We start from the raw sequence: 12,423 nt of genomic DNA on the forward strand, positions 1-12,423 counted from the left end.
AGGCGAGGACCTTTAACCACTTGCGCCACCGCACCGGGCCCAGCTCGAATCTTTTTAAGGTAACTTTTCCCCCCAAGCTTTATTTATTTTTATTCGAGAGAAGGAGAGACAAAGATCTTCCATCTACTGGTTCACTCCCCAAGTGGTCACAACAGTCAGAACTGGGCTGATCTGAAGCCAGGAGCTTCTGGGTCTCCCATACAGATGCAGGGTCCTAAGGCTTTGGGCCATCTTCTACTGCCTTCCTAGGCCACAGAGGGAGCTGAGAGGGAAGCAGAGCGGCTGGGACATGAACCAGCGTCTAAATGAGATACTAGTGCATGCCAAGTCGAGGACTTTAGCCACTAGGCTACCATACCAGGCCATGGAGCTAGAATTATAGCATAGTGGTTTAAGTGCCCATGTACAACACTCATATCTCACGCAAGCACAGGCTCAAGTTCCAGTTGCTGAACTTCCTATCCATCTCTGCTCATGTACCTGGGCAGGCAGTGGAAGAGAGCCCAAATCCTTGGGCCTTTTGCACTTAAGTGCAGAAGCTGCATGCAGTTTCGTGGTTCCGGCTTCTGCCTGGACCAACCCCAGCCATCATGGCCACGAGGGGAGTAAACCAGGGATGAAAGATATCATCCCATCTCTTCTTGTATCTCTTTCAAATAAATAGAAAAAATTTGTTTACTTGAAAGGCAGTTACAGAAAGAGAGAAATCTTCCATCTGCTGTTTCACTTCCCAGGTTACTACAACAGCCAGGACTCGTGAGGTGGAAGATAGGTGCTAAAACTCCAGCCAATCTCCCACATGGGTAATGGGGATCTACAATTTCAGCCATCTTTCCCAAGTGCATTAGGAGGAAGTGACGGATCTGGGAGTCGAACCTGCACACATATGGGACTCTGGTGCAGCTGCTACACCACAGAGCTAACCCCATGAGGGGAAATTCTGAACACAACTGTTTCTAAACCGTATCTACTATTTTTAATACTTCAGCCATCTTTCATATTCAAGTCACCATGAAATAAGTTTTACTCCAATTCAAACTCTAGCAAACTCACCTGGAGCCTCTCCATAATTGTAACATCTGTCAGACATACTTTAGCACTTTCTTCTTCAGGCATTATTGTGCCCAAGAGAGTTTCCTGTTCTTCTATGTCATTCTTTAGGCGTTGTATATCTCTATTGACATTCTGTAGTTTATTTCTTAATTCTGGTATTTCTTTCTCCTTCAAATCTACTATGCTTTGCCTTAACAGAAAACACACAATTAAAAATAATCTGATGCTCTCTCATAATTAGACTAAAGTTATGTATTTTTTGGCAGGAATATCATAGAAGTGACACTGTATCCTTTCCAGATCATCAGATCACTAGTTAAGCTGGCATCAATACACCTTATTACAAATTCACCTGGGGAAGGTGGTGTACTCAGTTTTCTCCACTGTTAAGTTCCTATTTTTCTTGTTTGAATTATACACCAACACTGTGTAATTACACTGCTTTTCCTCAAAATTCTGCCGCTGAGTTTAGTAGACCTTGATAGATCTTTCCTGTAATAACTAGTGTTTTGGTGCTGGTTAAGCTGAGAGATACGCTACAGATCAACTCATATAAAATATCAAGGCCCATTAGCAGGGTAAGACACTAGGTATGCCTGCATCCTATACTGCAGTGTCTAACTTCAATTCCCGGCTATTTTCCATACAGCTTCTGGCTAACAGTGCCCTTGGAGGCAGCAGGGTATAGTCCAGGTACATGCAGATCTGCTACACACTTCGGAGACCTGGATGGAGTTATGGCCTCCCAGCTTAATCTGACCCAACCCTGGCTACTACAGGCATGTGGAAAGTGAACCTGATGACTAAAGATCAATATCGCTCTGCTGCTCTGGTTTTCAAACAAGTAAAAAACATAACGTGTGTCAAGGGTATGAAACACAAAAACTAGTTAGCTGTTGCACTCAGGAGGCTAAAGAGAAAAGAGGGCAGTGTCCTGACACAGTATTAAAGGAAAACTGCTACAATGTAAACTTGGCTTATAATTCAACACTAACTTCCTAATTTTGATAAATGCATTGTGTTAACATCAGGACAATCTGGGTGAAGATATTCCTAAATACCCTGTACTAATCTTGCAATCTTTCTGCAATCACATCTGATTCCCTATTTGAGCCACATCATCTCACAGAACCATAAACACCATAAGTCACTGTTGTGAGGCACTAAATTTTGAGGAGGTTCATTAACACAGCATTTACTAACTGGAACAGATAAAGAGCTGTCACACACACCTTCAGTTATCGAAGTTAAATACGACAAACTGTGCATGGTCCTTACTCTGGGGAGGGGCGCGGTGACAAAAAGAATCCTAGTATAACCTAATGTTAACCTCTGCCATTTGCGATAGATCTGTGCAACATAGAACTAAAGACACATTTCCCCAACATGCCCATTCTACCAACTTCAAGTTTTATTTGTCTTTTTCTTTTTAAGGTGCTATCTTATTTCTCTACTTCTTTTTTCATGCTCAAACTATGGCTTCCGTCTCATCAACTCTATGGCCCAAATAACCTGGTTTTCACCCTTAATGCCTGCATTAGTTATCTGTTGCTACACAACAAAATGCCCTCAAAATTGGCAGCTCTGCAACAGGAGCACTCAGTTGTCTCAGACAAATGGGGCAGGAAAATGCCTGTCTTGAGGTCTCTCGGTAACCTGCAGTCAAGCTGTCATCCAGGGCTGAGACACTGAAGAACAATCCCTGAAAAACGTGCTTTCACACTCTCCGTGAAACATCAACACCCAAACGGGACGCTGGACACATCTCAGCCATCAGCTTTACCTCCTATACAACACCTGCCCTGTTCTCTTTCCTTTCTGTTCACCCAGCAACTCCCGAGTGCCTTCCATATGCCAGGCACTGCACAGCACCTTCTGCAGTGTCGCTGCCACCTGCAGCGTAACAGTAAACAGTCTTCTCACCTCATGGGCACAAGTCCCAGCATTTCATCTCGCCGCTTTTCTTTCTTCTTTAGATCTGATTCTGTTGACTTGAGTTTATCTGGAGCAAGCCGTAGTTTGGATTGCAAATCACTGATGACTTCTTGTAATTCAGCCTCTGTCTGAAAAACTCTCTGACAGACAGGACAACACGACTGGTTTTCATCTGTCAGCTGAGTAATGAACTGGGAGTAAACAGCCGTGGCCCCAGCAAGCATAGCTATTTTAGGAAAATAAACACATTTCCGATGAGAAAAATATGAAATATCATTTTGTCAACATGGTTATGTCTTTTTCTATAATACACTAATTCTTGCTTCATAAGCAATGCTACTAACAAATAAAAATCATCTGATAAATTTTTTTCCCAAAAGGCATGATACATTCAGATTTGCCTAAATCATTTTCAGCTAATATACAGTAAGTACAAACTTACTGAACATTTTCTATGTGCTGGCTAGTATTCAGAGTTTCACAATCCATCTTATTTACTCCTGAAAAGCGCAGGCAACAGCTGTGTCCTTACTTCACAGGCTATGACTATGACACCTAAGAAGGTTCCCAAATATTGCCCAAAGTCACAATTTGAGGAAGTTCATAACCAAGATAAAACTCAAGTCTCCTGGCTCCATAAACTAGTATTAACATATCCCATCCTTAAAAGTCACCTGTGAACACAAATCCAAAACCATTGAAGTGCCGTAATAACATAAAGGAGATTACTCACCTCGCTGTTTTGAGGATTTTTCAATGTCCTCTTTAAGCCTATCTAAATCACTCTCAAAATCTTGGCTTCCACAAACATCAAAAAGCTTGTCTTCATAACTTGACAGTTGCTCTTCCTTTCTTTTTAGCTCATTGTTGATATGATTTTTATTTTGCTCAGCTGAAGCTAGCTCCTTGCTAAAGTAAGGATACAGAACATAAATTCAAAGCATCAGAGGAATGGTCTGAGTTAACACATACAAGACAAATTCTACCAAGAAATGATTACAAGGTTTCAATGTCATGACCACAGGCTGGGACACTAATCCTGGGCTGGTGCCAGAAAGAGGGGCATGGCAGAACTTTGCCTGCTTTCTGGGGATCCCCAGTCTTAGTCTATGTTAAGAGACATAACAAGAAGATGCCTGCTGGGCATATTGGAGGAAGGGAACAGAGTAGAACATTCTCCTAAATCTCTTTAGTCTCTGTCACAATACCAACTTCCCTACTCACCTGTAAAAACAAAAAACCCTTTCTTTTCTTCCCTCCTATTGCTGTCATCTGCTTCTCTTCTAATGGCTACTTCTTAAAAGATTTTGCTTACTGGTTCAATTTATCTCTACCCCAACTCCTGAAATTCATCCTAGCCCAACCTCAAGGCTCACACTTAGTGGAGTTTTTCTGATGCACAGGTTATATTACACTATGAAGTCCTGTAATTAGTTTAATCCACTGAACTCCACACATTTTGTTTCAGACGGATGCTGAGTAGGTATACACTTCACCATCCTACCTCCAGTGAATAACAACATCATTTGGGAAACTGGTAACTTTCAGCATCCTAGCCTACACAGACTACTTCTCATCAAGAATTGCAAAGATTTAAGTGTCAAGTGCAGTCTTCACTCTCCCTCTAAGGGAGCACTGAATACTATCAACCACCTCCTTGGGGGACCATCTTCCCAAGGCAACCCATGTGCCACTTCTCTGTTCTCACCTGGGCTCCCCGGACATGCCCCACCGTACTTCACCTGTTCTTTGTAAATACTGGTGCTCATTTGGAATCTAAATCCTCCTCTTAGAATTCTCTCAAGACAACATGGTCTTTGATGATGACTTCAATCAGCCTTTCATTATCCCAGTCTCCTGAATTTCAAACTCCAATATTCTATTCTCTCACTGACACTTCCATAAGAAATACAAATTTAACATGACCCAGACCAAATCCACTATCTTTTTAAATTGACCTTCTTGCCCAACTGTCACCCAGAGTAACATGAGAAAAATAATTTTTGTTTTTCAAGATGATCACTCACAGAAATTAAGACAACTTTAGAATCTCTTTGAAACCTACAGATTTTCAAGGAACAAGAGGCCCAAATTACTATTCTTTATTACTAACATTGTAAAATAAATGGAAGTAAACCACCATCACATATCACTGTCAAAAAATTACTTTTAAAAATAAAAAATTAAATCACAAGAAATGCCTATTGTATCTCAAAATACTGCAACCACTTACTTCAATTTGGCAAGTCTGTCTCTGGTCTGATTAATTTCTTTTGATTTACTATGAAGCCAGTCCTCAAGCTGTTTTTTGTTGGGAAAATACCCCAACAGTGAAGTTAATTCATCACTATGCCTAGATTTTATTTTTCTAATTTGTTCATCTTTGTCAACCTGTAAGTTCAAGAAAAAAACAAACAAACAAAATATCCTGAAAATAAAGCTTGGTATATACATATTACATCAGAAATGAAACTGTACAATAATTGAAGTTTTAGGCTTAGAAAAATAAAGCTATGCAGGCAGAAAATACAAAATTTCTTAAAAGTCTTGCAGAAAGGTCTTTTAAGCCATAACAGAATAATAATATGCCTTTATTTAAAAGGTAACAGGAATGTATGTGTGTACTTCCCGGGTTTTTTTTTTTTGGTAACTAAAATAGGACGTTTAAAGTCTTGGGTAATAAGTTTACTTAGCATCTAAAGATAAAGCCACTAACAATTCAATATTCCATAGTCTGTCTATTATGAGCACAAGATAAACTACTTCCAAACCAAACAGTTTAATGAGAACAAGAAAACTCATACTTTGTCTTTATTCAGCATCTCCATCTGGGTACGTGTTGTCGTATGATGATTTAACTGCTCCATTTCCTGGTCCAGTTTACGCAGGTTCCTGTCTAGGTCTGTTTTCTCATTTTGAAGACTTATTACTTCTGTTTTTAGGGTTTCAACATTACTGTTTTTCTCAGCCTTGCTTAATTCACGTTCCTAGACAATAATTCAAACAAATGTGTAGGTTTATATGCAAGAATTAAAATCATAGCAAAATTTATTGGATATTAACTACTCTTCAGCACGGCCAAATATTACTGTTTGCCCAAAGAGAAACCCCATGAAGTTCTAAGTGTACTTCAGGAAAATGTATTAAAGTTACTTTCTGTTACAATGGTAGATAATTAGTAAATAAACCTAGAAGCATCAAATAGGAAGGAAGAGAGTTTGTGCAAAATTAGGAGAACTATATCTATACACAAATAGTGGCTTCTCAGGCAAAAAATTATTAGGTTTGTGCATAACTTCACTGTTATTACCTAGCAAGCACACACTATAAAAGCAGTGTGATGCGGTTCTTGTCCGATGTCTCCTCAAAGACAACACTATAACCCAATGCTAAACTGACAAAAATGTATGAGTTAGGGAGTAAAAACGTTTCCTTGAATTAGAGGACTTACTGTTCTTTAGGATGTATGCATAGGTGATGAAAATGTCAAGGAAGTGGAGCAAAGAATGGAATTTGGAAATTCTTGCGCAGAGATCAGCTAAGAAATTTTGTACTGAAGAAAAAAAGTTACTATGGTACAACTATGTATGTTATCTTTTGTTTGGAAATGTAACATGTATATAGTTTGCAACTTAAAAATAAGCATATTTTTTAAGCAATGTAATTCTTTTTTTTTCTTTAAGATTTATTTGGTTTTATTTGAAAGTCAGATTTACAGACAGAATGAGAGACAGAAATATCTTCAATCTGCCGGCTCACTCTACGTAGCCACAATAGTCACAGCAGAGCCCATCCAATGCCAGGAGCCAGGAGCTTCTCCCAGGTCTCCCATGTGGGCTGCAAGGTCCCAAGGCTTGGGGCTATCCGCTACAGCTTTCCCAGGCCACAAGCAGGGAGCTGAAAGGTACTTGGAACAGTGAGGACATGGAACGGCACCCATATCCTGTTGCATGCGAGGCAAGGATTTTACCCACTAGGCTACCATGCTGGGCTCTATATAATTGGTTCTTAACCACATTTTTTTGTTTTTGTAAAAACTACATTCTTATTTAGTTTTGGACATTCATTTCTACACACATTCTCAGATATTTTGATTTAGAAAGTCAAGTTTTAACTTCTAAGCACACAAGTGACTCAATTTTCAACCCATCCAGTTTCCAATGAGTCACATCATTAAGATATTGAGATGAATTTGTTTTACATTACACCAACAGTCACAGCTGACAGTATATTAAAAGCTATAATACAAAATTAGCAACAAATAAAATATTTCAGAACGCAAAATTTTAAAGGTCTTACATCTTAAAATTATTACTCAAATATCTTACGGCTTTTTTGAGCTCCTGTTCCAGTTCAAGAATCCTGTCTGAAGATCCTTCCAACTGCTGTAATTCAAACTTCACATTCTTCAGTTCACTCTGCTTCTTATTTAGGATTTCTGATTTTAGCTCAATTATTCTTCCCAATCCAGTTTTTTTATCTCTTATCTCATCTATTTGTTTCTGTTTCAGAGTCTCTTTTTCTGCAAAGTCATTCTAAATACATAGTGAAGAAGGAGTGTTAATTTTTTCACTAAAAATACAGGCTTCTTTTAAAAATAAAACATACACTGAAAAACTCAGGACAGTATTCTTAAAAATGTAAAAACAATCATGATCAGTATTGTGAGAAAACTTTTCTTTTTACAACGTTAGAAAAATCCTAAGACCAAATAAGAAATGTAGATCTACCTTTTCTATCTTTATAAAACCATAAAGATTTACTTCCATAAAAGTTAACCCTACCTTGTAGCGGTGTCCTAATACTAAGAAAATATGTCAAAATAAAGTTCACCCAACAATTATAACAATTCATATGCAGATCTGACAGAACCAAAAGAAAACACTGTATTTTCATGTATTTACCATCAGCTGGTTGGCAGTCTCTGTCTCCTTTTCTTGTCTCTCTCTCACAAGTTTGTGAAAACTTTTAATTTGTCTTTCGTTGAAGGGTCCACGTTCAAAGCCATCCAATTCCAGCTGTGCTGCCAAGGACTGAATTAATGAGTCTCTAGCTCGGATCTGTTCCTGATGGCGATCTGCCTGTAGCTGAAGACGACCTACAAACACATACCAACCTACTAAGTCTCTAAATCAGATTCTGTAAGACTTGAAATCACCACAGACTAAAATGCTGTTTTAAAAAGTACAGTGTGTACCACATAATTTAAAAAAAAAAATGTAAAATAAAAAGGTACAGCGTGATATCTTGTATATATTGCTCAGTTGCCCCAAAAACATTCTGCAAAAATTCCAATATAATGTTACAAATAGGATACTTACACCAATAAAACACATCAGTATGACTGAAATTTCTTCAATTTTACTTGTGTCCATTTGTGCTGTGTGAATTAAGTTCTATATAATCTTATTATCTGTGCAGATTCATAGATCCACAGTGACAGTAAAGATATGAAATTGTTCAGAGAGAATCCTCTTGGGGAAGGGTGGAGTAGTGGTGACCATCTCATAGAGAAAAACCTGGAGCTAACATCCAGCTGCAGCCCTGACTCCAACCTCCTCCTCCTGCGGTTCCTGGGGGCAGCATTGATAGCTCAAGTGACTGATGCCTGCCACCCATGTGGGAACTAGGTGCCCCTGGAGTGAGCTCACGCCTTCCACGCTAGCCCAGTTCTAGCCACTGTGGGCCTTTGGGGAATGAACCTGTGGAGAGGGGATCAATTTTGTCTCTTTGCCTCACAATTTTTTTTTCAAAGAAAAAAAAAAGACACATGATGGGGATTTGGCACAATGGCCAAGACAACCATGCAATGGAACTGGGGTTGTGGCCTAGTAAAGCTTCCACCTTCAGCACTGGCATCCCATATGGGTGCTTGTTCAAGTCTGGCTCTTTCACTTTCAGCCTAGCTCTCTGCTTATGGCCTGAGAAAGCAGTAGAGGAGCGCCCAAAGCCCTGGGGTCCTGCACCTACATGGAAGATAAGAAAAAAGCTCTTGGATACTGGCTTCAGACAGGCTCCATTCCAGCCTCTGTGGCCATTTGGGGAATAAACCAGCAGATAGATTTCCTTCTCTGTAACTCTTTTAACTAAAAAGTAAATAAATTTTAAAAACAACAACAAAAAAAGATATCCATGTATCAAATCAGAGGACCTGGGTTCAAATCCTGGATCCTTTCCCATTCCCAGTTAGTGCAAACCCTAAGAAGAAGGTGGTAACTCACAGTAGACTGAAATTTAGCTCCTGGCTCCTGACTCTGGCCTGGTCTGGCCCTGGCTGCTTTAGGCATTCGGGAGCAGACAGACATTTGGAGAGTTCGCTCTGCCTCTGTCTCTGTTATTCCTCACAATCACTACTCCACCATTTCTAAAATTTTAATACAAATTAAAGCATACTATATTCAACATTTTTAAACTGGTGCTTTTTCACTCAGTGTAATTCTCTAGAGACTCTCCGATCATGCAGAAAACATGTAACACTATAGGAAAATAAACCAAGCAAACATTTTTTCCTACCCTGTTCAACAAGGAGTTCTGATTTTTCTTGATTGAGAAGTCTAGACTCTTTATTTAATTTCTCTAGTTCACGCTGACAATCTACTAATTTCCTTTCTTTTTCTCTAACTGTTCTCTGGTGATTGTGATACAAGTCATTTAGCTGGTCATCAGTCCCTTGAAAAACCTGCATGAAACCAAACAAAAAGCTTTAATGTATAAACATAAGAGTATAATTTTCAGGATCAAATATTCAATTGAGGCTTATAATCAACTTATACACTATACACAATTTATGTAACACATTCATAAAAGTTGCAAAAATATTAAGATTTGTAGTTTTTTTTTTTCTCAAAATGTAGGTGGCAAGACTGACTAAAATGAGGTTCATCACAATATCTCAAAAATTTGGAACAGAATTCTGCTATCACAAACCTTTTCCATTTTCTGTTCCAGTTCACTGTTATCCTTCTGCATTTGCTTCTTTCGGCTCTCCAAGGCTTTAATTTCATTGTCAAGTCTCATTATTTTGGAGAGATTGTTTTCAATTTCTTTCAGACGGTTCTGAAAATAAAGAAGCATTCTACATAAATGAAACCTACTTTCATTCATACCGCTGATGAAGAGAAGACAGACGTGTCCAGGCAAAGCATTTAGGGAAAGTGATCTCATTTACTGCTACAATAACACTGTTAATGGGGCACAGAAAAACTGATGAGCGATATTAGCGAAATTGTTGAGTCCTCTCAACAGACAAGCAATTAAATTCCATCTCTAATAAGAGTCATTCATTCATCCACAGTTACAGCTACCATATGAAAGTAATCCTAGTGTTGGCAGAGTGGTGTGATGGTGTAAGCTGTCACTAACACCACCATTAACCTATACTGGAGTGCCAACCAAGTCCCAGCTGCTTTGCTTCCAATCTTGCCAACATACCTGGGAAGGCAGTACATTATGGGCCAATACAAAAACAGAGGAGATCAGGAACAAACTCCTGGTTCCTGGCTATGGCTTGGCCCACACACATGTTATAACCATTTGGGGATGAACCAGCAACAGGGAGATCTCTTGCTTTCTCTGTCACAATGCATTTAAAATAAATTTCTCCCCAAGAGGCCACTGAACTTATCTGGACAATAGGACACGGAACTTTATGCTAGGCATGTGTTTGCAAGCAATGAATCTCAACTGAACTTGATCTATGGTTATGCAACAAGGTGGAGGAATCCACCATGGGGGGAGGGGTGTGGGAGGGGTGGGGGGAATCCCCAGCGCCTATGGAGCTGTACTACATAATACAATGTAAGCAACAATAATAATAATAATAAAAAAAAAAAAAAATTTCTAAAAATCTTTTTAAAAAGTTAATCTCAGGGCCAATACTGCACACTGAGCCTCTACCTGAGGTGGTGGCATCCCATATGGGCATTGAGTCCCAGTTGCTCCACCTCCAATCCAAGTCCCTGCTAATTAAGAAAGTAGTAGAGGGTGGCCCAAGTGCTTGGGCCCCTGTACCCATATGGGAGACCTAGAAGTTGTTCCTGGCTTTGGAACAGCCCAGCTCCAGCTTTTCAGCCATTTAGAGGGTGAACTAGTAGATGTAAGATTTTTCTGTTTCTCCTCTCTCTGTAACTGTCTTTCAAATAAAAATAAATTTTCTTTAAAAAGTTGATCTCTAAAAGTGCATTTCACTATTTTTTATTTATTTATTTGGAAGACAAAAATAGAAAGAGCTCTACCAACTCCTGGCTCACTCACAGGGCAAAGCTAAAAGCAAGAGGTGGGAACTCAACCTAGGTCTCCCACGCAGTTATCAGGAACCCAGCTCCTGAGCCATCCTGTGGCGGCCCCAGCATGCACATCAGCAGGAAGCTGGAATCAGGAATGAAGCTGGGACTCAAACCCAAGAACTTGCATGATGCAGGCCTCCCAATCAGCCATCTTAACCACTAAGCCAAGCAAAAACTCATCTCTCACTATTTTTTAAGAAATCAGAATTACGGGCCCGGCACGGTGGCATAGTGGTTAAGTCCTCACCTTGCACGCCCGGGATCCCATATGGGCGCCGGTTCTAATCCCGGTAGCCCCGCTTCCCTTCCAGCTCCCTGCCTGTGGCCCGGGAAATCAGTTGAGGACTGCCCAAAGCTTTGGGACCCTGCACCCGCGTGGGAGACCCAGAAGAGGCTCCTGGCTTCGGACCGGCATAGCATCGGCCGTTGTGCTCACTTGGGGAGTGAATCATCGGATGGAAGATCTTCCTCTCTGTCTCTCCTCTCTGTATATCTACCTTTCCAATAAAAAAATAATAATAAAAATAAATCTTTATAAAAAAAACATGCATTTGGGGGAACTGGCACAATGACTCAATTACCTAATCCTCTAAATGCAAGCACTGGCACCCCATGGGTGCCAGTTCCTTTCCAGCTGCTCCACTTCCTATCCATCTCCCTGCTCATGCTCTGGAAAAGCAGTAGAGGACGGCCCATAGCCTTGGGACCTTGCAACCACATGGAAGATCTGACAGAAGCTTGTGGCTTCTGGCTTTGGACTGCTGCAACCATTGTGGCCACTGGGAAAGTGAATCACTGGATGGAAGATCTTCTCTGTCTCTCCTCCTCTCTCTCTCTATATATATATCTGACTTTGCAATAAAAATAAATAAATCTTAAAAATGAAAAAGATTGTAAACTTTACCACAAAAGATATTCAGATGGTATATAAGTTATATGAAGACATTCAAGGTTAACAGTCACTGGGAAAAGCGTAAATTAAAACCAACCAACCAACAGCCCCCCTCCTCCCCCAAAAAACACATTTCAATGAGATAATAACCCATCCTATGATGATGGCTATATGAACATGAGTGACAACAGTAAAGCCAGTTGTGGACACAGAGCAGCTGCTCTCCTGCACACTGCTGGTATTAACACAAAACAATAC

General features: G+C 39.9%; 1 protein-coding gene across 1 annotated transcript in view; it reads right to left on the bottom strand.

Moving 5' to 3' along the window:
- LOC121167503 (DNA repair protein RAD50-like) overlaps window positions 1–12,423 on the bottom strand; it is a 53,963-nt gene that overhangs the window by 21,007 nt on the left and 20,533 nt on the right. The window contains exons 6-14 of the mRNA XM_040996942.1: window positions 9,916–10,044; window positions 9,502–9,667; window positions 7,893–8,086; window positions 7,317–7,523; window positions 5,793–5,975; window positions 5,222–5,379; window positions 3,722–3,897; window positions 2,977–3,214; window positions 1,054–1,243 (exon numbers count right to left, since the gene is read on the bottom strand). Of these exons, the coding sequence (XP_040852876.1) occupies window positions 1,054–1,243; window positions 2,977–3,214; window positions 3,722–3,897; window positions 5,222–5,379; window positions 5,793–5,975; window positions 7,317–7,523; window positions 7,893–8,086; window positions 9,502–9,667; window positions 9,916–10,044 (1,641 nt within the window). The remainder of the gene's footprint in view (window positions 1–1,053; window positions 1,244–2,976; window positions 3,215–3,721; window positions 3,898–5,221; window positions 5,380–5,792; window positions 5,976–7,316; window positions 7,524–7,892; window positions 8,087–9,501; window positions 9,668–9,915; window positions 10,045–12,423) is intronic.

Source organism: Ochotona curzoniae, unplaced genomic scaffold (genome assembly GCF_017591425.1).
Source record: "Ochotona curzoniae isolate NIBS_2020 unplaced genomic scaffold, NIBS_Ocur_1.0 patch380, whole genome shotgun sequence".
Taxonomy (NCBI): domain Eukaryota; kingdom Metazoa; phylum Chordata; class Mammalia; order Lagomorpha; family Ochotonidae; genus Ochotona; species Ochotona curzoniae.